Source organism: Chiloscyllium punctatum, chromosome 48 (assembly GCF_047496795.1).
Source record: "Chiloscyllium punctatum isolate Juve2018m chromosome 48, sChiPun1.3, whole genome shotgun sequence".
Lineage (NCBI taxonomy): Eukaryota > Metazoa > Chordata > Chondrichthyes > Orectolobiformes > Hemiscylliidae > Chiloscyllium > Chiloscyllium punctatum.
The window spans coordinates 23,298,729-23,325,668 of record NC_092786.1 but is presented as its reverse complement, the minus strand read 5'-3'; the positions used below and the strand labels follow the sequence as shown (position 1 = coordinate 23,325,668).

The 26,940-nt window shown below is 42.6% G+C and overlaps 1 protein-coding gene across 8 annotated transcripts in view; it reads left to right on the top strand.

Annotated features, from left to right (window-relative positions):
* Window positions 1-6,300, top strand: part of arnt2 (aryl-hydrocarbon receptor nuclear translocator 2) — a 454,524-nt gene extending 448,224 nt beyond the window's left edge. For 4 of the 8 annotated variants that reach the window (XM_072564841.1, XM_072564840.1, XM_072564847.1 and 1 more), the window contains one exon: window positions 1,628-6,300. In XM_072564841.1, coding sequence (XP_072420942.1) covers window positions 1,628-1,829 — 202 coding nt within the window. In that variant the 3' untranslated portion in view covers window positions 1,830-6,300. Of the gene's footprint in view, window positions 1-409 lie in introns of all 8 variants that reach the window. The other 4 variants (XM_072564846.1, XM_072564844.1, XM_072564842.1 and 1 more) reach the window with 2 other exon arrangements.
* Window positions 6,301-26,940: the final 20,640 nt, after the last annotated feature.

The window sequence follows — 26,940 nt, the reverse complement described above, 5'->3', positions numbered from 1 at the left end:
ATACCACAGTCTAACCAAACTTTATTAGATCATCCCCTTAACTTCATGAGGGGAAAAAAATTACCATAACCAGATGTTAGCAGTTAGGACACAAATATACGTGTCAAAAATGTAAACATGCTTAACAGTAGATATACACTGCCATAGAATTGGGCAACACAGAATAAAAAGGCCTGAGCGATGTGAACCAACAAAAGGAAGATTATAATCTGGTCTTCTTACATATTTGTTGAATAAGCAAATACTTTAAAGCTAAATTAAAAATGAAATATAACTATGATCTGAAGAAACATTCAACCAAAAGATATATATTAAACTGTACACTGTAGTTTTACAATGTCGTTGTTCAGTATGAGTGACCATTTTCTTCCTACATCTGATCCAATGTGTTCAAACACTCAATCTTCAGAGGTTTAAACATTGGATTATAGATCATCTCGCCAGCAAGTTCCAGCATGGTCCAGATCTCTTGAAAACTGAAGCCAGTCAAGTATCACCACTGGAGTATTTTCTGTCAATTTAAAAGAGGAACGTTCCTACTATCTTGACAGTGTAAATGTCAGAGAGGAAGGGAGGAACTATCAAAATCCTTCCCTTCTTTTCTGTTACCAAGCAGATCAATGCGAGTGTGCCATTCTGTATAATCCCGTGCCTCACCAGGGTTTTGCATTTTACTATTGGTTTAGATTGTATTAGACTGTTTATAATCAGTGTACTTCTACATGTTCCACGTTTATATTCATTATTAAAATTATAAATGTTGCAATTTGATGTTCAGATTCATGCCTTAATATTAATATCTTGTAGACACTATTACTCGTGTAACTTTTGCTGTGGTATGGGCAAGTCTTCAGTGTTGTGTCTTAGTCATTTATAACATGGACTATTCTTGTATTAGGTTTGTCAGTACCAATAGAACCAAGAAAACAGGAGGTGTTATTTGTAAAAATGGATCAAGTTAGGGAAGGCATTGGGTCCTACAGTGCTATACAATGGTATAAGATGTTGGTGCCTCTTAACCCATCATATTTAATTTGCAGAGGTTAGGTGATTATAATGTATACTAGTCCAAAATATGATGTAGAAACCAATATGAATTAACACAAATAACAGCTTAAAATGTCAAGAAACTGTCCTTTACTATACACCTATTTGTGTCCAAAAACATACCAGTCCCTGAAATGTACATGATTATTAATTTTGTGGTATAATTACATCATCGCAGTTACGGGTCTGGTGTGAAGCTAACAATACTCAATGCTGGGTTAGATTTCCAACCTTGTTTCTGTCTGGTAAATCTACAGGCACTTGAAAAGATTGTTTTAAGAACAATGAAAATTGTAATTATTGGTCTAAAACATACAATGACATTCCATGACAGCACATCTCCTGGCAGGGCTACCTATAAAGCCTCAGCAGCAGCTTTTAAAATCTTTTCTCTAATTTTGTTTAGATAGCACCACGGGTGTATGAAGGTACTATAGTTTGGTTCAGTTAGAACTTTATCAAATTATGTATAGAATAAATTGTCAAAGATAAATATCTCTGTTCATTCGAGATTAGCATCAAATGATCATAACTTCACTCCAGTATTGTTAAAAAAAATCTTTCTTTATTTGATTTGCAGAAACTTTAAAGATGTGGATTCAGTCTTTACTACTTTGCTGAACAATGCAGTACTTTTAAAATCTGCTGACCAAGGGAAGTGCCCTTTGCCAATTAAAATAAAATCTTTAACTTTCCTGTTTCCTAAGGTTAAACCTCAGGAAACAGGTCATAGAATCCAACAGAACAAAAGCAAAATGCTGCAGACTGTAAATCTGAAATAAAAACAGAAAGTGCTGGAGAAACTCAGCAAGTCTGGCAGCATCTGTGAAGAGAGGAAAACATAGTTAATGTTTTGAGTCATTTTTGGAGCAGTTAACTCTTTTTTTCTCTCCACAGATAAAGTCTAATAGAATAGCCCTCTAGTACTAGTAGTTAGCCAATGAATAAAGTTAACTGTACACAAAGTAACAGGGATAGAAGATAACTGAGAAATTATTTAGGGAGGTTGAGAGATTCAGCATAAGCTGATCCATATTCCTTCCAAGCTGGTGAGCTACCATTTATCAGTTTTATATAACCAAACTCTCCTAATGAAGTATTTTGATCACTTAAAATTATATATATTTGGGGTGATTGTGTCCCAACATGACATTCCCCTTGAAACATTTCCTTTCTATCCAACAAAGTAAAAGATAATTAAAACCAGAATAATATTAGGTTTTCATACTCTTGGTACAAATTTCTCATGATATCAATGAAGTAAACTCTCTCAAAGTAGTTCCTTTTGCTCACCAGTGTCAAAAGATACTCAGAATTCAGCTATGTACATTAGGGAAAAAAGATCTCTTTTTAAAAAAAGTTAGCATGCAGTGTGGAATTTATGTTAAATATTCTTTAGGTATCCTTGTTATATTTGAGTTATTTCCACCTTCGAGGCCCTCACAATAATATGCAGTCAAACCTGGGTGTACTCAACCTTTTGTTCAATTTGTAATGGAAATGCAATAATGAAGCTTTACTGTAGCACTGAAACAACAGTTGCATTTCTATAGTACCTTTAGCATAATATTAACAGACAGGGCAGTTCACAGAATCATTATTGAACAAAATTGTTGAGCAAAAACTTGCCAGAATATTTGGTCTTAAGAACAAGAAAGCTAGTGAAGCAGAGAGGTTTAGGGAGGGAATTGCAGAGGCCTGGGTTCAGGCAGCTGAAGGCACAGCTGCTGACGGTGGAACAATTGAAATCAAGGTTGAGCATTTGACGAGAATTGCTAGAGAACTCAGAACATTATAATACTGGAGAGGGTCATTAAAGATGGGGAGAGTCCAAGACCTTGAGGGGGAAATGAACGTAAAAATAATGATTTAAAATCAAGCCATTGCTTGCCCTGAAGCCATTGTAAATCAGTGAGGACCAATTTAATGGGGTCAGGCAGCACATAGTAATCAAGTAGCAATGGACTAGTAATTGTTGTATGAATTACTAATAGGACAGCACGGTGGCTCAGTAGTTAGTCCTGCTGTCTCACAGCGCCAGGGACCTGGATTTGATTCCACCGATGGGATCTGTCTTTGTGAAGTTTTCACATTCTCCCCATGTTTGTGTGGGTTTCCTTCCCTGTTCAGTGATGTGCAGGTTAGGTAGATTGGCCATTCTCAATTGCCCATCATGTCCAGGGTGTGCAGGCTAGGTGGATTAGCCATGGGAAAAGCAGGGTTATAGGGATGGGGTAGGTCTGGGTGGGATGCACTTTGGAGGGTTGGTGTGGACTCAATGGGCTGAATGGCCTATTTCCACACTGTAGAGATTCTATGATTCTATAATTAATTGCAATACCAATGAATACCTGCTTGTGGTTGGGAAGTTTGATGCTATCATCCCCTTTCACTGTCTTGAAGTTAGGGTCTAATAGATTTACACAAGTAGATGAAAACCTTTAGTGAATCTTAATGGGACAAGGTTCTTGGCTTAAACAAGATGTAGTTTGTTACACTAGAGCAATCAGGAACAACTTGCTGGGCGGCACAGTGGCACAGTGGTTAGCACTGCTACCTCACAGCGCCAGAGACCCGGGTTCAGTTCCCGCCTCAGGCGACTGACTGTGTGGAGTTTGCATGTTCTCCCCGTGTCTGCGTGGGTTTCCTCCGGGTGCTCCGGTTTCCTCCCACAGTCCAAAGATGTGCAGGTCAGGTGAATTGGCCATGCTAAACTGCCCGTAGTGTTAGGTAAGGGGTAAATGTAGGGGTGTGGGTGGGTTGCGCTTCGGCGGGTCAGTGTGGACTTGTTGGGCTGAAGGGCCTGTTTTCACACTGTAATGTAATCTAATCTAAAAAAAAACTTACATTAGTAAGCCGGACACTCAAACTGGGACGACAAAGAGACCTAGGATATAGGTTTTCTCTTTACAAAATCCTAAGTTTTTCTGTCTTTTCCCCAGATTGGATGGAGGTTTAATGCAGTCTCCAATATTAACTGTTTCAGAATCATGAGTCTAAACAAAGATGATCACATGGTCTAATGCAGCTGTTGGAGATCTACTTGAGTTAACAGTAAGCCTAAAACTATCAATTACAATTAAAATTAAAATCCATCTGGTTCACTCATTTCCTTTAGGGAAGGAAATCTGCTGTCTTTGATAATCTGTTTTACTTGTAACTCCAGATCCACAGCAATGATTAGATTCCCTACAGTATGGAAACAGGCCCTTAGGTCAAACAAGTCCACACCGACCTTCCGAAGAGTAACCCATCCAGACCCATTCTCCTACTCTATATTTATCCCTGACTAATGCACCTAACACTACGAGCAATTTAGCATGGCCAGTTCACCTAACCAGCACATCTTTGGACTGTGGGTGGAAACCGGAGCACCCGGAGGAAACTCACGCAGACACGGGGAGAATGTGCAAACTCCACACAGACAGTCACCCAAGGCTAGAATCAATGTGATTGACTCTTAGCTGTTCTCAAGGACAATTAGGCAAGAAACACCTACATCCCATTAGTACTGTTATTTTTTAAAAGTGCTGTAAAAGTGAAACCAAAATCAACCCAGCCCTTACAGCCATGTTATGGTTTCATTCTGTTTTCTAAGCTGCTCTAAACATAAGTAGTTTTGAGCAGTTAACCAGTTTAATCATCACTGTTTCTGAGTCTGCCCCAAATAGAGATGAGGGATCATGACAAAATCTGTGATTCTAAGACACTACTTACAACTGTGGCTTCTCCTTGATCAATCAGAAAGTACAAACAGTATAAACACCACATGGACCTAGTTAAGAGAACCAACACCCATAAAAGGACCTTTGCCTTAAAAGTGTGAAAGTAGAATAGTTTTATTATTGTTCTAAACATTCTTCTTGAATTTTATTAAAATGTTATTGTCAAGTTGACCCATGAAGTGTAGCAAATGTTAAATGTGACATATTAAAGACATCTAGTGTTCATGCTTCTGCTGGTTACCTTAGAAACAATGCAGAGATGAATAGTAAAGTGTAAATGTAAATAGTTGTATTAGATGTGCAGTGAACTTGCTGTTTTAGGAAATATTCTGTATTTTCAGCATTTTGTAAGTATTTTTGATGTAATTTCATGTAATGTAGCATTCTAATTTCTGCTAAAGTGCTGTTATTTTTGTACACTGCAATGCCATTTAACTTCATTTGAGGAAGAAATTTAGCTTCACTATTGGGTGAATATAATGTTTATCCAGTCAATGTAGTTGTAAATGTAATTGTGCAGAAAGGTTTTAGTATAGGAATAATTTGAATAACTATTTCTTTACAAGTGTAGAACTATTTTAATGGCGCAGTTTACTGTGACTAATTATTAACATTGAAATAAAATCCAACTTTGGGGAGTGTGAATTGGCCACCATTAACTTCAGTGGGAAGGAAGATCAAGTAGGAGTTTATAATGTCTGAGAGTGTAGAATGGGTGAAATATATAGCAATTTACACCACCAAACTTGGGTGTATTGTGTTTCAGTTATTTCTAATCATATTATTAAGACTGTATAGAAAAAACATTTGTACAAATTATTTGTTGGCCATTGAGGGCAATCCTTCTTCATTCCACAAAAGCTGTTTCAATAACATACCCGGCCAAATGTATAGAGCTCCTGGGCAAAATATGAAAACTGTAATCTTTCTCAGACAATTTTCTATTGTAAATGGATTCATAACCCAAATGCATATTACTATCTGAAATTATAATCAAGCTATTTTTAACAGTGATATTTATGTATATAGATTTTAACCTTCATTATTTAGTTTTTGATGCAACTAAAATTTGCCTATTAAAATGGCGCAAATTCACAGTTCTTAAATATTCAAATATGGTACTAGAGTGTGTGAAAGCTTAACACAAAGCCTTCCTTCTTTTACATCAGATGTTCAGTGATGAATTTCCCTGAGTCATCTGTTACAATAGCCCGTGGTTTTTCAATAAAACACATTTAAGATCATGAACCCTGTGTTTCAATGTAACCCTAATGGGGTTATCGAAGTATTTATGTTCATTGTGTTTCTCTGTAAAGGTTTAATTTGCAGTGTTTGGACAAAGCAAATTGGGTTTCATCTGTTATTAAAATTTATGGTGATTAAATAAATCTCTGATTATCTGCAGTTGTTCATATCATGTGATTTTGGATCATTGACAGAACACGCTAAAAATATCTGGAAGCAGAAGTTACAAATGTCATTTTTGTGGTGTATGTGTAATACTACTAATAAAATCAAATGAGTAGCATTTGTCTGTTTATTTGTTTTTGTGTACAGAAACTTGGTCATATTATTGTTGCATTCAACAGTATCCCATGGCTCAATACAAGATCTGGAGATTCCCTGCATGTTATGAAGGAGCCTGTTTCTCATTGCTAAGGCATCAGTTGAGATAATAGTTACTCACATGAATGTAACTCTTGTCAAAAGTTGCAGTGGTTTGTTTTTATGTATTTATTTCCAGCAGAGTGAAATATTGATGAAGCTGACCTTTTAGTTGTGTGAGAGTCAGAGGGCTACACACATGGAAGCAGATCAATATATTGAGTTGTCAACTGCTGGGGTTTATGTTATAGTTATAGTCTAAGATTGTCTTCTCCATTAAGTGTTTACTCTGCTGACCGTGCATCAAATACCAACTTTTCAAGTTGGGCTACTGAGAAGATTCACCCTTGAGTAATACTGTATAAACATTAGGATGTACATTTTAACATCTGTAACATTGCTAGTCGCTAAACTGAAGATTAGAGCATAACTACTGTCTTGTTCCTATTAAGGCCTCTGCTTACAATACCTTACTCCCTGGAAAGGGGTAGCGCTTGAAAAGCACAACAACTCAGGCAGCATCCAAGAAGTAGGAGAATCGATGTTTCAGGCATAAGCCCTTCATCAGAAATGTGCAGGGGGTGGGGGATGGTGTGCAGTTGAGAGATCAATAAGAGGGGAGTGGGACTGGGGGAAGGTAGCTGGGAAGGTGATAGGTAGATGCAGGGGGTGATGGTGATAGGTTGAGAGGAGGGTGGAGAGAACAGGTGGGAAGAAAGATGGACAGATAGGACAATTCAAGAGGGTGGTACCATATTGAGAGAGATTATTCTGGAGAGGCTTGTAATCTCTCAAATTTTGAAAGGTTCCAGTGATCTAATTGTATTTCAGATTATTTAATAGGTTAGATAGTGAGAAGTTGTTTCTTATGTTGGGAGCATTACCTTCAAATGTGAGCTTGGTCATTTCAGGATGATGTCAAGAAGTATTTCACTTAAAGGTCAATGGAAATGTGAAACACATTCTTCGCTAATTATCTCAACTCTGTCTATTCTATCTCATAACCAATTCACTACTTAGGCCAGTAAGATTCCTCCAAAGTATATGCACACTAATATTTTTTAATAAATGCCTTTAAGAGGTTCATATAAAAATATGTTCATCATTACTCCTTTAATGACAACACTAGTTACCATCTCAAAATATTCAATTAGTTTCTTTAAAAGTGACTTTCTCTTTACAAATCTGTACACACCCTCTGTGATTAGTTTACGTTTAGCCAATTGATGTCCTTAATTATAAATTCCGGTAACTCTCCCACAACAGATGCCAGAATAATGAGCCTATAATTTCCAAGATTATCACCCTACTCTCAAAAAATGGATTGTCTTTGGCAATTTTCCAACCCAAGGAAACAGTTTCTCAATCAGGAGAGACACCATTTCCAAGTTCCGTTCTAACTCACGCACCATTCTGATTTTAAAGTACATCACTGCTGTTTCAATCATGATTGGTCAAAACTCTGCAATGCTCTTACCTGATAATGCTTTCGGAGTACCTTCCCAAGAAAACTGCTGTGCTTCAGGAACATAAAGGGGTGGGCATTAAATGCTAGTATGTTCACTTCCTGAATACAGTTAGACTTAGTTTTGAATTTCAGTTTATACTAATTGTATTAGACATCATTATTTAAATGTGAGCGAGCTTCTGATTTATTCTGCCTATTTTAGTACAATTGTATGTTCATTCTAAACACTTAGAAGCATTTATTTAAAGACATTTTGAATTTGAAATTGTAAATGCAATTTCTTTAGAAAGTATTTGCTACATGAGAATTTAAGCAATAGTTTATTTTTAATTAACGTGCTTTGTTTAGTTAGTGATGAATAAAGAAAATGCTGTCCGTTCAGCCATGATATATGATATTTTGCCATTATTTCTATAATCTGACATCAAAAACATGTTAATCTTCAGCATTGGCTACCTGTCTGTAACAGTGGATGATACACTGCCCTTTCACCTCATGCACCTACTTTGCAGTTCAGTCTCAGCAGATAGGATGAATGTTTCCACTCCAGGCAGGTCATAAACTATTCGATATGTAGAAGTAAGCCAATGAGAACATGGAACCTGTAGAGTCCAATCAGACATTGACCCTTGCGCACAGTTATGAATCAGTCCTGAATGGGATGTTGAATAAAGACTGCAATAATGGGCAGTTGGCAGAAAGGAAACCATATTCATCTGAACTTGACAGAGAACCTGCTGTTTGCTGCCTCAGTGTGAACTCAAGGTTGCTGGCTGTAACTTTTAACCCAAGAGTTTGAGTGTTCCTGTGCAGCTTTGAAATGTTTCCTGTCCATTTTCCTGTGGTGTCTTATAAATCTTTGCGTCTTTGAAACAAATACAACCATTGACATTTTCCTTCTGACCCTGTTTCACTTAAACATTGTAATTGCTCATCATTCCCCACTGCCTCAAACACCACCACCATCACCCATACACACAGACACACAATGATGGCATTCAGTGTGCATTGTTGTGCATTTTAAGTGTGTGGGTGGTTGAAGATCAAAATAGTCTAAGGTAGATATACCAGATCAAGCTGATAATGTTCTTTCAGGAGGTGGTATCTCAAAATGATGGCAGAGGGCGTAGAATGTGAAGGTTGATGACTATCAAGGTTACAGCAGACAGGTCAATTTGTAACTCTAGAATGTGAAGGAAAGACGTACACATTATATGTGCTACATGAAGTTGTGTACTCCAATCAGGCTATTGTTTCCACCATAATTTCCTACTGCCTGGCTCTGACTTCACCCACCCTGAAATGCTGGTTCATTGCTTTCAACGACTAATGTACAGGGACACCCAGGTCTCACTGCACCTCCCCTTTTCCCATTCTACCCTCCCCAATTCCATGCAGCTTCTGCCTGTGCTTGCAAGCATGTTTGCTGTCTCTAATTCAGCCAGTTAGGACATTACACAAACGTTACCTGGAACCTGGAACAATGCTGACACTCTCTTTACTGAGCATGTTCTTCACCAGGAGAGTAAGTATGACAATCAGATACCAAATAAGCAATTACACTTTTCATGCACTCGGGACGCCCAAAGGTTGTTAAATTCAGTGAATTACATTTTAATTACACTCACATTTTGTTATGTAAAGATACACAGCTAACTTTGCACAAGACAAGCTTTTACATGTGACAGTGACCCATTAATTAGTTAGTGATATCAGTTGAGGGTCTCTGGGGAGAATTTGTTTGTTCTTCTTGCTCCTCTCTGAACAGTTGATGAGAGATCTTCCTCATCCCCCTGACAGAATAGATGGGAATGAATATTATCCCATTGTTTTAAAAGGAAGGTAGACAGAAACTATCAAATTATTGACTAGTTAACTTGACAACGGTGATGGGAAAATGCTACAGTCTCTTATAAAGGATATAATAGCAAAGCAGTTTAAAGATAGTGGCAAAAGAGGACACAACTTTAAGAAGTGCTTAACAAATCTAGACTTTTCTGTGGATTTAAATAGTCAGGTGAATAAGGGGGAGCCAGTGAATGTGGTTTACTTGGATTTTCAGCAAGCTGTCATTAAGGTCTCACATAAGAGGTTAATGTGGAAAATCAAAGCACATGGAATTGGCGTAGTGTATTGACATGGATTGAGAACTGGTTGGCAGATTAGAAACAAAACGTAGGAACAAATGGGTCTTTTTCCAAGTGTCAGGGGTGGTGTGGTACCACAGGGATCAGTGCTTGGACCCCACCTATTCACCATACATATTAATGATTTACATGAGGGAACTAAATGTAATATCTCGTACATTTTCAGATGACACAAAGCTGAATGGAAGGGTGAACTGTGAGGAAGAAGCAAATAATTGTTATTGGGACAAGTTAATTTCATGGGTAAATACATGGCCCATACTGTATAATGTGGTTAAATGTGAGATTATTCATCAAGTAAATGAACAGGAAGACAGATTATTGACTGAATGGCAATTGATTTGGGAAAAGGGCAGGTGTAGTGAGATCTGTGTGTCCTTGCATGCTAGTCATTGAAAGTAAGCATGCACGTGCAGCAGGTGGTAAACAAGGTAAATGGTATGTTGGCCTTCATATTTAGAGAATTTGAGTATAGGAATAGGGATGTCATGCGACAATTATATAGGGCCTTGGTAAGAAGGATGCTCTAGCTATGGAGGGTGTGCAACAAGGGTTTAACCAGACTAATTCCTGGGTTTGCACGACTGACATATGAGGAGAGACTGGATTGGTTAGGACAATGTTTACTTAAGTTTAGAAGAATTAAGGAGATGTCGGAGAAACCTATAAATTTCTAAAAGGATTACACAAAGCTAATGCAGGAAGAGTATGACCAGAGAGTTCAGAACCAGAGGGGCACAGTCTAAGTTAAGGAAGTGAACTTTTAAAGACAGAGAAGAGGAGAAATTTCTTCACCAGCAAATGGTAAGCCTTTAGAATTCTCTGCTACAGAAAGTGGTTGAGATCAAAACATTTAATGTTTTCAAGCAGAAGTTGAATAAAGCACTTCGGATTAAAGGGATCAAAGGATATTGGGAGAAAACAATAGCAGGTATTAAGTTGGATGACTAGCCATTATCTTACTGAAGGGCCAAATGGTCTACCCCGCTCCTATTTTCAATGTCTCCATGATGAGCTTCAGTTTAACATTTCACCTGAAATGTAGCTGTTCCAGCAATGTTACATTGTTGCTCAAGCAGCAGAGATTCTAATAAGAAGACACTAATGGACAGAATGCTGGATTGATATTGATTAAAAAACATATCTGATTCACTAATGTCAGTGAGGGAAGAAAATTTGCCATCTCTGCCTAGTCTGCCCTCCAAATGACTTCAGATCCGCAGCAGTACGATTGACTCTTAACTGGCTTTAAAGAACAATTATAGCTGGGTAACAAATGGTGACATTGCCATTGGCACTCTGATCCCATGAAAAAATGTAAATAAAAAAGAAGCATGGAGGCTATTGTGGGATTTGTGGCTCAACTGAGCATTTGAAGGATTTTGCTACAACTTGTTGGACGACCTTTCCTGACCCCTCCCCATCTCTAAACTGTCAGAATAATTGTTTGGGATTTGGTGCTGCATCAGCAGAAATTTCTCTCCACCTCAGTGTTGGGAAAACTAATAACTATGGGCTGAACGTTATGATATTTTGTCTGTTGTTTTCATGGTGGGTTTCTCCCCATGCAACCTTGCAGTTTACTTGCACTATCATCCTAAACTTATATCATTAAACTCAGTTAGCTTCACACAGTCAGGAAGGAGAGATCACATCCAGAGTGAGACACAGCCCAAGTGAGCAAATAGTTCAGGGAATGTGCAGCAGAATGGGAGTCTGGTACAAAGGGAAAGGGGTGCTTTTTGCTTACTTTTTTGATTCATTGTTTGTAAGGTTTTTTTTAACTTAATACATTGAAGCCCAGGTTGAGAGGCCCCACAAAGACTAATATCACAGGAAAATCATGAGTTTATTGGTTGGTAATAGCTAGTATTTGGCTACTTTCAGATTGACAATAAATAGAGGAAATATTTTGAGGATACAAGCTGGACTTTTTAAAAAATGAAATTGAGAACTAAGTAAATAAAATCGAGAAGCTTGGCCAGGTGGTGTGCTGTATGATGGGAGAGATGCTGGATCCCATGTGGTTCATGGTGACCATAACTGTAGCAAGTATTGGTTGCTTGATGAATACTGGCTCAGAGTTGATGAGTTGGAGTCTGAGTTTTGAACACTGAGACATATCAGGGATGGGGAGAACTACCTGGATGCTATGATTCAGGAGGCAGTCACATTCCCTAGATTAACTACCTTGAATTTGGTCACTGGTTAAGGACAAAAGTGTGTGACTAGGAGCAAGGCAGTTCGAGGGATCCAGGAGGTAGTGCTGAAGGAGCCTCAACCCTTCAGCTTGTCTGACCGATTTAAGATTCTTGCTCCCTGTGTGAATGAGAGGTGGGGGCTGGAGGGAGGATGAGCAAACTGACCATAGCACCATTCTGGGAGTCATTGAAGAGGGTTAGAAAAGAGAAATATAGTTGTAATTGGGGTGAATAATGTACAGTGGAGGGAATTAACACTTCTTTGTTGCTAAGATCAAGCGTCTGAAGGCTGTGTTGCCTGACTGGTATCTCATCTGAGCTGCAGAGGAACTTTGAGCAGGAGGGGAAAGATCCAGTTGCTGTGGCCCACTTAGAGACCTACTCTGGATAGAGGAATTATGAGCAGCTATGAGGAAAACTTGAAAACAGAATCAAAAAGGTAATAATCTCCAAATTACTACTTCAGCCAAAAGCAAATTAGGCACACCATGATTGAAGAGGTGAATGCATGGCTTAAAGGTTAGTGTAGGAGAACATCTTCAAGTTCATGACATTAGCACCATTGATTCCAAAGGACTCTTCAAGAAATGTCGATTCTCTTGCTCCTCGGATGCTGCCTGACCTGCTGGGCTTTTCCAGCACCACACTCTCGATTCTAGTGGAATATTGACCCTTACTTTGAGTGTTGGAGTATAAGAGCAGGGAAGTCTTATTGCCACTGTACAAGGTGGTGGTGAGACCACATCTGGAGGATTGTGAGCAGTTTTGGTCCACTTAGATATTTCATTAAAGTCAGTTCAGAAAAGGGTCACTAGAATGATTTCTGATGTGATGGGATTGTCTCATGAGCAAAGGCTAAAGCCTCTACCCACAGGAGTTTCGAGCAATGAGCGATAATCTCATTGAAACGTGTAAGATTCTTAAAGAGCTTGACAGGAAATACTGAGAGGATGATCCCCCTCATGGTAGAGCCCAGAACCAGAGGGCATAGTCTGAGAGTAAAGTGTTGTCAATTTAAAACTGAGATGAGGAGGAATTTATTTTCTCAAAGGATTTTGAGTCTTTGGAGCTCCTTGCCACAGAGAGCAGTGGGGCAGAGTCCTTGTGTATATTTAACATTGAGATAGATTCTTGATCAGTCAGGGAATCAAGGGTTCCAGGGACATTGAAAACAAGTGGACATGAGGAATGCCAGAGCAGCCATGATCTTATTGAATCATAGGCCAAACAGCCGAATCCTGTTCTTGGTCTTATTCACTCCTACCCCATTGTTGTGGTACCCCTCTTGTCCAATACTAGCCTGATTCTCTTGCTCACCATAGCCCGAAGATCTGATCACTGGCTGGCTATCCTGGCACTGAGTTACCCTTCATTGCCAACGTAGTCACACAGCAGCCACAAACCCACCCTGCTAGTAGCACATAGTTGACACAGCTGATAGTTTGTCTCACATAGCTCCATCTGCTTACCCCACTCTCTGTTTAGCCAGTAAGGCACAGCATTTACTTGTCCTTACCCACATCTCATCTTACCAACCTCTCTTTATCTCTACTATTTTTTTCCACAATGCCCACTTTTCTTTCAGTGTGTTATCAGTGTTCCAGCGAGGGGCCTTCACACTTAAAATGATTACCTTCTATTTGCAAACACCAAAGGTAAACAGAAAGCAAACAAACAGAAGCTGCCTGCTTTTCCCACAGTACAGATGATGCGCTTGCGTGTTGAAAAAAAACTCTTATCTTTCATTCAATGATTATTTGCAGCATTCACCTCATGTCTCCTAGAATTGGGTGTCCGTAAGTTCTGTCTGATGTAGTGATTCTGTCCAATGCTGCTGTGCTCTTTCATGTGCAAGGTGATGTTCCTCCTGTCCTCATTTTCTGCTCTTGTTCTCCCAGTCTGTCAGCATCCATCACACCCCCTCTTTCCCTCTCCTGTATGCACAAAACGGCATGCTAGAATGATCCAGCAAGCTGTGTCTGGAATATATTAGAGGGCCCCATCAGACCAGTCCAAACAGCAGATCCTCATGCTCAGCTGGCCAAGCATTGCTCCCACATGGCATTGTTTGCAATGTATCTGCACTCTGACTCAGTCAGGGCATTGCATAATGGAGTAATCAACCATGGTAGCAGTGCATAGCCCTTGCCCTCTGGTATTATAAAGCATCCAGCCCCTGAGTGCAGCAGGACGATAACAGTTCTCAGGGATGTAGAGGTCGTGACCGCTCTGGAGCTACTGGCTACAACCACAAGGAGTGTTAATGATGATCAGACACCACTTGGTCATTGATGGGTTGGAACCCTTTCCTGTTGAATTCAGTGACGTTGCAATGTAGCCCTCTCAGCATGATGTCAGTGTTGTCGATTTCACCTCTACATGTGTTTGAGTCTCTTTGGTTTCCATGCTAGTTTGCTGCTATTAATGGGTGGCACGGTGGCACAGTGGTTAGCACTGCTGCCTCACAGTGCCAGAGACCCGGGTTCAATTCCCGCCTCAGGCGACTCTCTGTGTGGAGTTTGCACATTCTCCCCGTGTCTGCGTGGGTTTCCTCCGGGTGCTCTAGTTTCCTCCCACGCTCCAAAGATGTGCAGGCCAGGTGAATTGGTCATGATAAATTGCCCGTAGTGTTAGGTAAGGGGTAGATGTAGATGTAGGGGTATGGGTGGGTTGTGCTTCGGCGGGGCGGTGTGGACTTGTTGGGCTGAAGGGCCTGTTTCCACACTGTAACTAATCTAATCTAATCTATTCCTGGATTTGCTGCCATGTTTGCTCCTCCTCCACTTCCTTTTACCTTCTTAACATAGTTGCCACTGTGCCAATAACACCCCTTGACCCACCACAGTGGGCAGTCCTGGTGAATAATTGACAACACCACTGACGGCTCTCATTAGAACTCCAGATTGGTGATCCTCAAATCTTTGACTGCTTGCAATAGACCTACAAAACTGACAGTAGTCCATCTCTAGTCTGAAGTAAAACAGACCCCACTAACCTTGACCATCCAAAATAGACAACTGACCCCATGCCCTAGACTGTGTGCAGATATTGCTCTGGACTGACTGTACCAGGACCCCTTGACTAACAACAGACCCCCTTGACTCAGCTAAGGACTTCTACTCACAGCCTTTGAGAACTGACCATTTTATTGAAGCATGTGCAGTGTGTTTGTACATTGCTGTAAATGTGAGATTAATGTATCGCAGAGCCATACAGCAAGATGTGCAGCTCCTTGACTGATCAGTGCTGTTACATAGCTTGGCTCTGTGTCTGCACCAAACAGCAATTCAAGGCAGATGTACTGTGAGCCTTGAAGCTCTGATTGAGGGACCAACATACTCAAAGGGGATGCTGTGGGCATCCAGGTGGATGCTAAGTGAGTGAGCACAAAGAGACTGAGGGGGGCAGCTGGGAACCTGCTCCTGTGTGAAAGTGTCCTGGCAGCAACAGCATTGAAAAGGTGGCAGTGCCCACCAAGTTGCAACATTGAAGTATAGAGCTATACTGTAAGTAGATGGGAGATGCGCCACAATGGACGACCGAGGCTGGCACATGTCAGATGCGACCCTCTTTGAACATGAGCTATGTGCCGTTGCTGCCCGTGAGACCCTGAGATCAGGTGTCCAAGATGGAGGAGCAAGGGGCAAGCAGAAGTCACCAGGTTCCCACTGGCAATTTCATATCAGGACTTCTGATGTCTTGTCTCTCTTCAGCGATTGGTAGGATAGGAATTTGCATATTAATGTGGCGAGACGTGCAATTAATGAGGCTGATAGCAAGCAATAATCCCAGTTCTTAAGCATCTTGCAACTCCCTAGCAAGAATCTCCTCTTGATATCTGGAGCTTAGTTGGAAAATATAATGAGTTGTTTCCAATGTTGATATTGACCTTACTCAACTTCACATGTGATTTTCCCAACTTTCTCGCCATAGCGCACGTCATTCACGCTCCCATCTGAATTCAGCCTATTCACTCGGTGTCACTAAATGTGTTCCTAACTATTGACTTCCTGGCTCTTTGGCAACTGTTTGAAACTAAGCCAAGCTATTCATCACATTCAGCTTCCAAACATATCTGTTCCCTCACTGAAACCAATTTCCACCCCTGCGTGGTTATCCAACTCTGCCCCACCTCAAAACTGTCTTTCTTTCCTATCTTACCTCTTGTTTTGACTATCCCGATGCTTGCTGTTCTCCCTTGTTCTACGATCTGTAAATAAAGCTGTTTAAAATCTCCACTATAATGTCCTATCTCACCTCTGTTCATGTATCACTTCCTTGGATCGTGGTTTCATGTCCTGCTTTTCACATTCCTCCACGGCCTCCTTATCTCTGTAATCATCATCAGCCCCAGAACCATCCAAAGTCTCTTTCAATTCCTCGAGTTTGTCTCTTGATCACTCAGCCATTGATGATCCATTGCAAGGATCTAAGGCTGGAATTCTTTTCCAAAATATTTTCTTACTTCCTCTTTAAGACACTTTTTAATCATCTGCGCTGTCTGTGGTGGTGTCAAAATGTTGTTTGTTAAAGATTGTGTGAATATCGTTGAGTTATTTTATGGTATTGAAGGTGATTTATAAGCCAATAAAATTGAGGAATGGCTTTGGTAAGTTCTGTGCAGAGATGACATTTCACTTATAGAGTCAAAGAGTCACAGAGATGTACAGCCTGGAAACAGACCCTTCGGTCCAACCTGTCCATGCCGACCAGATATCCCAACCCAATCTAGTCCCACCTGCCAGCACTTGGCCCATATCCCTCCAAACCCTTCCTATTCATATACCCATCCAGATGCCTTTTAAATGTTGCAATCGTAATAGCCTCCACCGTGGGCGGCACGGTGGCACAGTGGTTAGCACTGCTGCCTCGCAGCGCCGGAGACCCGGGTTCAATTCCCTGGGTGCTCCGGTTTCCTCCCACAGTCCAAAGATGTGCAGGCCAGGTGAATTGGCCATGCTAAATTGCCCGTAGTGTTAGGTAAGGGGTAGATGTAGATGTAGGGGTATGGGTGGGTTACGCTTCGGCGGGGCGGTGTGGACTTGTTGGGCCGAAGGGCCTGTTTCCACACTGTAAGTAATCTAATCTAATCTAATCACTTCCTCTGGCAGCGTATTCGAGCTGCCAGAGGAAGAGGTGGAGGCTGGTACAATTGCAACATTTATGCCCTCTAGTTCTCCCAGTATTCCATGAGATCTAACCTTGCTAACCAGTCTCCCATGGGGAACCTTGTCGAACGCCTTACTGAAGTCCATATAGATCACATCTACTGCTCTGCCCTCATCAATCCTCTTTGTTACTTCTTCAAAAAACTCAATCAAGTTTGTGAGACATGATTTCCCACACACAAAACCATGTTGACTATCCCTAATCAGTCCACTTGAAACTGAGGCAAACATAAAGTAGTGACTAATTAAAATACAGTATTCAGGACACAGTTTTTTTCATCCTGAAAGTGGTAAGAGTACAGATTCTGCTTTTTTAATGGGCTGTTTCAGCGTTATACATATTGTGAAGAAATAGCTAAACAAATCATTAAAAAGTTTCATTTTGACAGGATACAGTTTTTCACTTTGATTTGTGCCCAGTGTTAATTCTGTTTAGCAGCTCTGCACCTGGACATATTGTTGAATCTTGCCAAATGACTAATGATGGAATAGCTTTCACAAGTAACAGATTGCAGTGAGTTGTGTAGCTTTCGAGATGATTTAGTTGTACAAAGGCCACGCCATCTCCTGAAAGCTCTTCCGTTTCCTGTCACAGTGCGTTCAGGATTTGCTTCAGTGACTGAAAAGGAAGAAGAAGGTGAATGAACCTACTGGGGAGGACTGGCTTCTTGGAAAGTAACCAGAGGGGAGTTGCTGAGAGAATACAGCTCTGATGTCAACTGAATGACCGAGGTAACAATCCTGAACATAACCAGTTCCCGTGAGACTCAAAGATATTTCCTGCATTGGAAGGAGTTCAGACCGACAAAAGGAATGGATTTGTTTAAAATGCAGTCAGTGAAGAATATATTTAATGAGTAAATGACATTGAGAGCACCATCTAGTCTCAATGCTAACAAGTCACCTTGTGTAGTTCCTGTGATCAGAGCTTCTGTGGTTTGGGAAAAGCAGGAGATCACGTCAGCCCTTGAACCTGTTTCCACCGGGCAACAACTTTGTGGCTGATCTGGTGCCTAATTTGATACACCTGACTTTGATAGATTTTTGCCAAGGAATGTGGAATAATCTGATAATTAAAACTAGTAATTAACAATCATCTTTATTAGTAACGTAGACTAAAAGAAAAAGAGTGATTGATGAATTTTGCTCACAATACAATGTTAGATTGGAATATTATCTGTGAGGAGTATTCAAAAAGATATAGGCAGGTTAATTGAGTGGTTAGCAAGATGGTAGGTGGAGTGTAATATGGGAAATATTCACTTTGGCCAAAAGAACAGAACTATAGAAAAGTTTGGAATGGGATGAGATTGTGCCGGGAGTTGCAGTTCAGGGAAACTTGAGTGTATAAGGACAACTGAGGGGTGAACTTTATCAGAAATTCACAAGGTTCAATATTTTGAGTTTCATGAAGGGTTTCTCTGTGTGGGACTTAGCAAGACTTTGCACATTATTTTGCAAAACTGACCTCAGTACCTGTACACCATGCTCCCTATGGTACCCACTCAGCACTCTCTGTCTCGCCTCAGGCAGCAATACACCCTGCTAGGAACATCCCCAGATTCCTGGCACTGATGCCATATTTGGAGGAGGACTGTCAGAGACCAGGTACCAGCTCAGCGTATAGTAGGAGAGGAGCCTGTGGTGTCGACGGTTCAGAACTTCATTGAAATGTAGAAATAGACACAGGAGCAGCAGGTGGGCTTGTCGGGACACTGGGCAAACTGACGCAGTGGTTACAGAGCATTAACAGTGCTAATTGTACCCTGCTGCCTCTGTAATGCAGTGTCTCCGTTTGACTGCATGGGCAGGTTGGCATCGTCCATGAAGAGTCAGGTCCAGCCCTCTGATGGTCTGCTGGGTTTAAACACGGAGCTGCACTCTGTCTGTCTAGCCATTGGTGCTCAGCACCAACAGCAAGGCAAGAGGGTGACGAGGGACTCACTCCAGGTATCCCTTCCTCACAAAGAGACAGGAACTGTGCCAGGAGGCTTCTTGCCCGAGGAGGGGCACACACATAGGCCCCTCAGGACACTCCAGACATGACTGGGTTTTCCACGTCCATTCCCCACCCTCACCGACACACATCACACCTCCCCCCAGCCCTGTGGGTGTTCGAGCCAACAAGTGTAAACTGCCTCTGGTCAGGACACACTCACCATTTATAAAGCCTCTAGTCACAAATGCCCCAGACTAACCTGACCAAAACTCCAAGGCAAATCGAATCTACTGTCAAGCAGTCCCCCTCCCATCCAGCGGTAGAGTCTGGCACTGCACTAAGACATTATAGGAGGGAAAGGAAGGCGACAACCGTCTGAGGACGCATGGGTGAAACTTCATTATCAATACATTTCTACATCTGCAAATAAATGTTCACAGTTAATCATAAGTTGTGTGAACAAACGTCATTCCACCACAACAATAAGAATGAAGGAACACTGCCTGGTCTTTCTTTGTCGAGTGTGTGGTACTGGAAAAGCACAGCAGGTCAGGCAGCATCCAAGGAGCAGGAGAATTGATGTTTCAGGCAAGAACCCTTCATCAGGAATAGCCTAAACGTCAATTCTCCTACTCCTCGGATGCTGCCTGACCTGTTGTGCTTTTCCAGCAACACACACTCTCAACTCTGATGTCCAGCATCTGCAGTCCTTACTTCTTCCTGGTCTTTCTTGGCGCCACACCATGTTTAATAGCCCAAGGTATGAAGTGAGTGAACCACATAGAGGCTGTGGGACCTTGGAAGGTACTTGCCACTTTGGCAACCCAGATCAATGTTTCCAGTCCACATTCCAGGTGCCTACATTCCAGTAATAAGTAGGTTTGATTCCTGAATCTGCACTGATCTGGTGAAGAGAGCTCAGGATCAGGATCTGGACACCACACAGTAGATCATGGCCGAAAGATTACATACAGCATTTATTACATGCAGGTGTCTTTCACCTGGATTGTATGGGTGTCTGTTTAATGCTATTGCCCACTGAAGAGGCATGAATGTGCCTCACAGAACAAAACATTTTGCCCACCCACTCCAGGTGGGTGTTGTCAGTCATTTTCATCTCCATTGACCACTTGGTATTTGGATCAAGATAGAAGGAAATGGTGGTCATGTTTCACAGAGTGAGTCTGATCATCAGCTTCTCAGTCAGGGTGATCTCCAAATCTTCATATTCTCTTTTTATTCAACGTTCCCATCCGTGTTGTGTTGCTCCCCCACTCCCCCACTGTTCATTTCTGTACTTATCCCCTGATCCACAGTCATGTTAAATCACTGTGCCAGACAATGCATTGTCCCACCTCATTGAAGTCAGAGTAATGCTGTCAGGGACCCTCTGTCGGTGACCCCTCACCTGCATCACCTCTGACATTCCTCTGCTCTAGTGTCTTTCCCCATCCCCATGTTGAGTTATTCCCTTTCACAGTTGTTATCCCCTCTGTATCCCTGCTGTGGAGGTGCCGGTGTTGGACTAGGATGGACAAAGTCAGAAGTAACACAACACCAGGTTATAGTCCAACAGGCTTATTTTAAATCACAAGCTTTTGCACCTGATTAAGGAGCAGCACTCCGAAAACTTGTGATTTCAAGTAAACCTGTTAGACTATAACCTGGTGTCATGTGACTTTAGATTAGATTCCCTACAGTGTGGAAACAGGCCCTTCGGCCCAACAAGTCCACACCGACCCTCTGAAGATTAACCCACCCAGTCCCATTTCCCTCTGACTAATGCACCTAACATTATGGGCAATTCAGCATGGCCAATTCACCTGACCTGCATAACTTTGGACTGTGGGAGGAAACCGGAGCACCCGGAGGAAACCCATGCAGACACAGGGAGAGTGTGCAAACTCCACACAGACAGTCGCCCGAGGCTGGAATGGAACCTGGGACCCTGGTGCTGTGAGGCAGCAGTGCTAACCACTGAGCCACCGTGCCGCCACCTCTGCCTCTAATAACCCAGCATGGGTTCTACCTCTGACACCCATACTTCAGCTCCAAGCTTCCCTCCCGCAGCAGTGGCCCAATAGCCTTACCTTCAACCCTAGGACTGACATTGACCCACCCCTTGGATGACTCACCAAACTGTTGACTGATGGCCTCATTAGAAATATGTGGGGCAGGAATTCTCCAATCCACGATAGCTGGACACCTGGACTGGCAGAAGGTGATGTGCATTATTGACATTGTATTTGGAGTTGAAGACCCTATGGGATACACTGAGGAACATTTTAAGGTACCATGTACTGGGCCACAGTACATTCCAAGCCACAAAATGTTGTCTTGTAGCCTGTCTTCTTCACAAGGCTGTAGGCAATCTTACAGCTCGTCCACGCTGTTTCACATGTGTGTATTTTTGCTGCAACTTACAAGAACAAACTCATCTAATCAGCATTTTCTGAGGGTTTCACACATACAAACAATTGGAACAAATCTGGTAGTGTTTATAGCAGGTATCATTGACCATTGCACTTTGAGAATTGGAGCACAACAGTGTCATTAAGCAGCTGCTCTATTCAACACAGTGGGAAAAGAGGAAAAAGTGTTCTGATCTATTAAGTGAAGAAAAGAAAAATGCAAGAAACAGCAGCTCCAGGACATCAGGGGAGAGAATGGAGGAGAGGCCTGATGCTTTCATCAATAGCAGTAACATTGCATTGAAAATGTGCTTTAAATGCCAATAAACAAAACTTTTGTCACTTTAAAAATTCTTGCAGCCATGGTATTTTCTTTAAACGTTTTTGAAGAGCACAATGTGGGGTGACAGTCATAGAAGCTGTAAAGTGCAGATGGGGGCCATTCAGCCCATCGAGTCTGTACTGATCCTCTGAAGAACATCCCACCTAGACCTACTCCATCCCTGTAACTGTGCAATTAGCATAGCTAATCCACCGAGCCTACACATTGTGGGTTGTGGGAGGAAACTGGAGCACCCAATTGAAACCCACGCAGACACGGGGAGAATGTGCAAACTCCACAAGGACAATCACCCAGGGCTGGAATTAAACCTGGGTCCTGATGCTGTGAGGCAGCAGTGCTAACCACTGTGCCGCCCACAGTGTAATGGCATTGTACTGAGACTGGGTTAGTAATCTCGAGCCACAGGCTAATGTTTTGGGACTGGGTTTGAATCCACCGTGGCAGCTTGTGAAATTCAAATTCAACAAAAAGCAATTCCAGTGGCAACCACAAAACTCCTGTCACTTTTCATAAAACCCATGTTCTTCAGGGAAGGAAATCTGCCATCCTTACCTGATCTGGCCTCCATGTGACTCCAGACCCACAGCAATGTGAATAGTTCTTACCTGCCCTCTGGGCAATTAGAGATGCTGGCCCTGTCAATGGTGCCCATCCCATGAACAAATTAAGAACATATTAGCCTCTAGTCTTCTAAGGTTGATCTGCAGTGTTATGAAGCACAGTCACAGTGTGAATGTTTTAATCAATTTAAAATAAAAAGCAAGATGGTAGGAGAAGCAGGCTGACGCTTTATTCCTAATAAACCTCATAACATACTCAAATAGAAGGATGTTCACTTCAGTGAGCATTTGGAGATACATCAACTTGTTTTTTAACATCCAAAGCTCAGAAACATTTGCCGTGTGTATACACTGAAAGTATCTGTCGGTAGTTCAGTTAAGAGTAGATTTCTTTTATAAATATACATTAATTGATTGAGAGAAGATGAAATCTCTATTAAGCACAACTTAAACAAGTTTGGGTTTTCAACAAATTATTTCAGAAATTAATGAACTAAATAGTTAAATGCACCTCTGTCACCGTCACAGGCTCTGAGGAAGACAGCTGATGTACCTGTAAACTGTTGGTGAGAAAGATGTTTGGTTTTCAATGTTATTTCATAAAGAATATTCTCACTCACAATAGTGATTACAATTGAAGATGATTAGGGGCTTTTAGTCAGTTTTCTGATTAAACATCTCTGATACTCTGATGGAAGCTCAAAGCTTGGAGCATCAGCTGTGCATCTGTTGCCAGGCCATGTGCTGACCTTAATAACTCTAAATTAGATGGACTGCTGGTGGAATTGGACCTTCCTGTGAATGCAGATTTCCCAAGACCAGGATGCTATGCTAGGGATGCTATGGTTAGAAAATACCCTTAGTTACAGAAAAACATTGAAGTAACATATTTGATTGCTGTGAACAGCATTGAATTATATCAAATAGGAATCAGCCTTTTCTCTATTCAAAATACACTCCAAAGATTTGAACTGGTAAAATAAACGAGCACCAAGGGAGTGCTGCACTGTCAGAGGGTCAATACTGAGAGAGCACTGCACTGTTGAAGGGTCAGTACTGAGGGTGTGCAGTACAGTTAGAGAATCAGTACTGGGGGAAATGTTACACTGCCAGAGGGTCAGTACTGAGGGACTGCTGCACTGTCAGAGGGTCAGTACTGAGGGACTGCTGCAATGTTGGAGAGCCTGTACTGAGGCAATACTGCATTATTGGAGGGTTAGTGCTGAGGGAATGCAGTACTGAGGGAGTGCCACACTGACAGAGGGGCAATACTGAGGGAGTGCCGCACTGTCAGAAGGTCAGTAATGAGGGAGTGTTGTACTGTCAGAGAGTCAGTGCTGAGGGAGTGCCGCACTGTCGGAGGGGCAACACTGAGTGAGTGCCGCACTGTTAGAGGGTCAGTGCTGAGGGAGTGTCGCACTGTCAGAAGGTCAGTACTGAGCGAGTGCTGCATTGCTGCCTTTGAGGTGAGATGGTAATGTGCTTTCTCAAGTAAAAGATAACATGGCATTATTGGAAGAATTCTGGAATTATCCTGGCCAATATTTATTTCTGTACAAATATCTGAAAGTAGATGATCTGGTTATGAACATATTGCTGTTTGGGGACTCTTACTATTCAAAAATTAGCTCCCAGGTTACCCTACACTACAAAGTACTTATTTTGCAGTAAAGTGCTATGGGACGTGTGGTCTTAAAAGGTGCTTTATAAGTTCTCACTTTTAACATGACACATGCTATGAGAGAGGAGGTGAATTATTAAAACCAGTTCTGTTTCTCAGCTTATTAATGTGATAAACACTGATCAGAAAACTGAGCTTGATACCAGAGGGAGGCAGATGCAGCACTAATTATAAAACTTGACTCACTTGTAGTACAGGTCCTTATTGTCAGCCTGACATTACTGAACTTACTCCCAGTTTGCCTTTACTATTAAATATAAAGTAGTAAAGGAACTTAGTTTAGCCAGAACAAGAGAATTTACAATGTTCTGAAGCACTTTATAGCCACATTTTTTAAAAATGTAGTTAATCACAGAATTGCTACAGCACGAGACCATTTGGCCCATTGAGCTTACATCAGTTCTATTCCATTCTGCCAATCTCCAGCATTTTCCCTAATCCCTTATATAGAGTCATAGAGTCATAGAGATGTACAGCATGTTTAACAGACCCTTCGGTCCAACCTGTCCATGCCAACCAGATATCCCAACCCAATCTAGTCCCACCTGCCAGCACCCGGCCCATATCCCTCCAAACCCTTCCTATTCATATACCCATCCAAATGCCTTTTAAATGTTGTAATTGCACTAGCCTCCACCACTCCCTCTGGCAACTCATTCCATACATGTACCACCCTCTGTGTGAAAAAGTTGTCCCTTAGGTCTCTTTTATATCTTTCCCCTCTCACCCTAAATCTATGACCTCTAGTTCTGGACTCCCCGACCCCAGGGAAAAGATTTTGTCTATTTACCCTATCCATGCCCCTCATAATTTTGTAAACCTCTACAAGGTCACCCCTCAGTCTCCGACACTCCAGGGAAAACAGCCCCAGCCTGTTCAGCCTCCCCCTGTAGCTCAAATCCTCCAACCCTGGCAATATCCTTGTAAATCCTTTCTGAACCCTTTCAAGTTTCACAGCATCTTTCCGATAGGAAGGAGACCAGAATTGCATGCAATATTCCAACAGTGGCCTAACCAATATCTGTACAGCTGCAACACGACCTGCCAACTCCTGTACTCAATACTCCGACCAATAGAGGAAAGCATACCAAATGCCTTCATCACTATCCTATGTCCCTGCGACGCCACTTTCAAGGAGCTATGAACCTGTACTCCAAGGTCTATAAAATCTCCCTCGTTGACCAAGCTCATGGTTCTCTATGACAACATTTCCTTACGTGGCTTGGTGTTACCTTGAGATGTTTCATTTTATTAAAGGCAGATGTTGAAAGAAAATAGGACATTGTACCTACTATAATGTCTCCCAACTGACATTGAAGGCAGTGGGCACTGCCACTCACTGGGGCCAGTAACCCTCATTGACCCTCACTGGGCACTGATTCTCATTGGGCCAACTGTCCTTCACTGGGCAATGTTCCTCACTGGCTACTCACTTTCATTGGGCCAACTGTCCTTCACTGGTCACTGTCCCTCACTGGGACACTGCCCTCACTGGGACACTGCCCTCACTGGTCACTGTCCCTCACTGGGACACTGCCCTCACTGGTCACTGTCCCTCACTGCAATACTGCCCTCACTGGTCACTGTCCCTCACTGGGACACTGCCCTCACTGGGGCACTGTCCCTCACTGGTCACTGTCCCTCACTGGGACACTGCCCTCACTGGGGCACTGTCCCTCACTGGTCACTGTCCCTCACTGGGGCACTGCCGTCACTGGGGCACTAACCTCACTGGGGCACTGCCCTCACTGGGGCACTGTCCCTCACTGATCACTGTTCCTCACTGGGACACTGCCCTACTGGGGCACTGTCCCTCACTGGTCACTGTCCCTCACTGGGAAACTGCCCTCACTAGGGCACTGTCCCTCACTGGGACACTGCCCCCACTGGGGCACTGCCCTCACTGGGACACTGTCCCTCACTGGTCACTGTCCCTCACTGGGACACTGCCCTCACTGGGACACTGCCCTCACTGGGGCACTGTTCCTCACTGGGAAACTGCCCTCACTAGGGCACTGTCCCTCACTGGTCACTGTCCCTCACTGGGGCACTGCCCTCACTGGGGCACTGTTCCTCACTGGGAAACTGCCCTCACTAGGGCACTGTCCCTCACTGGGGCACTGCCCTCACTAGGGCACTGTCCCTCACTGGGGCACTGTCCCTCACTGGGACACTGTCCCTCACTGGTCACTGTCCCTCACTGGGGCACTGCCCTCACTGGGAAACTGCCCTCACTAGGGCACTGTCCCTCACTGGGACATTGCCCTCACTGGGGCACCGCCCTCACTGGGACACTGCCCTCACTGGGTCACTGTCTCTCACTGGTCACTGTCCCTCACTGGTCACTGTCCCTCACTGGACACTGTCCCTCACTGGGACACTGCCCTCACTGGTCACTGTCCCTCACTGGTCACTGTCCCTCACTGGGACACTGCCCTCACTGGTCACTGTCCCTCACTGATCACTGTCCCACACTGGGACACTGCCCTCACTGGTCACTGTCCCTCACTGGGACACTGCCCTCACAGGTCACTGTCCCACACTGATCACTGTCCCACACTGGGACACTGCCCTCACTGGGACACTGCCCTCACTGGGGCACTGTCCCTCATTGTGCACTGATCCTCAGTTGGCATGGGTGGATT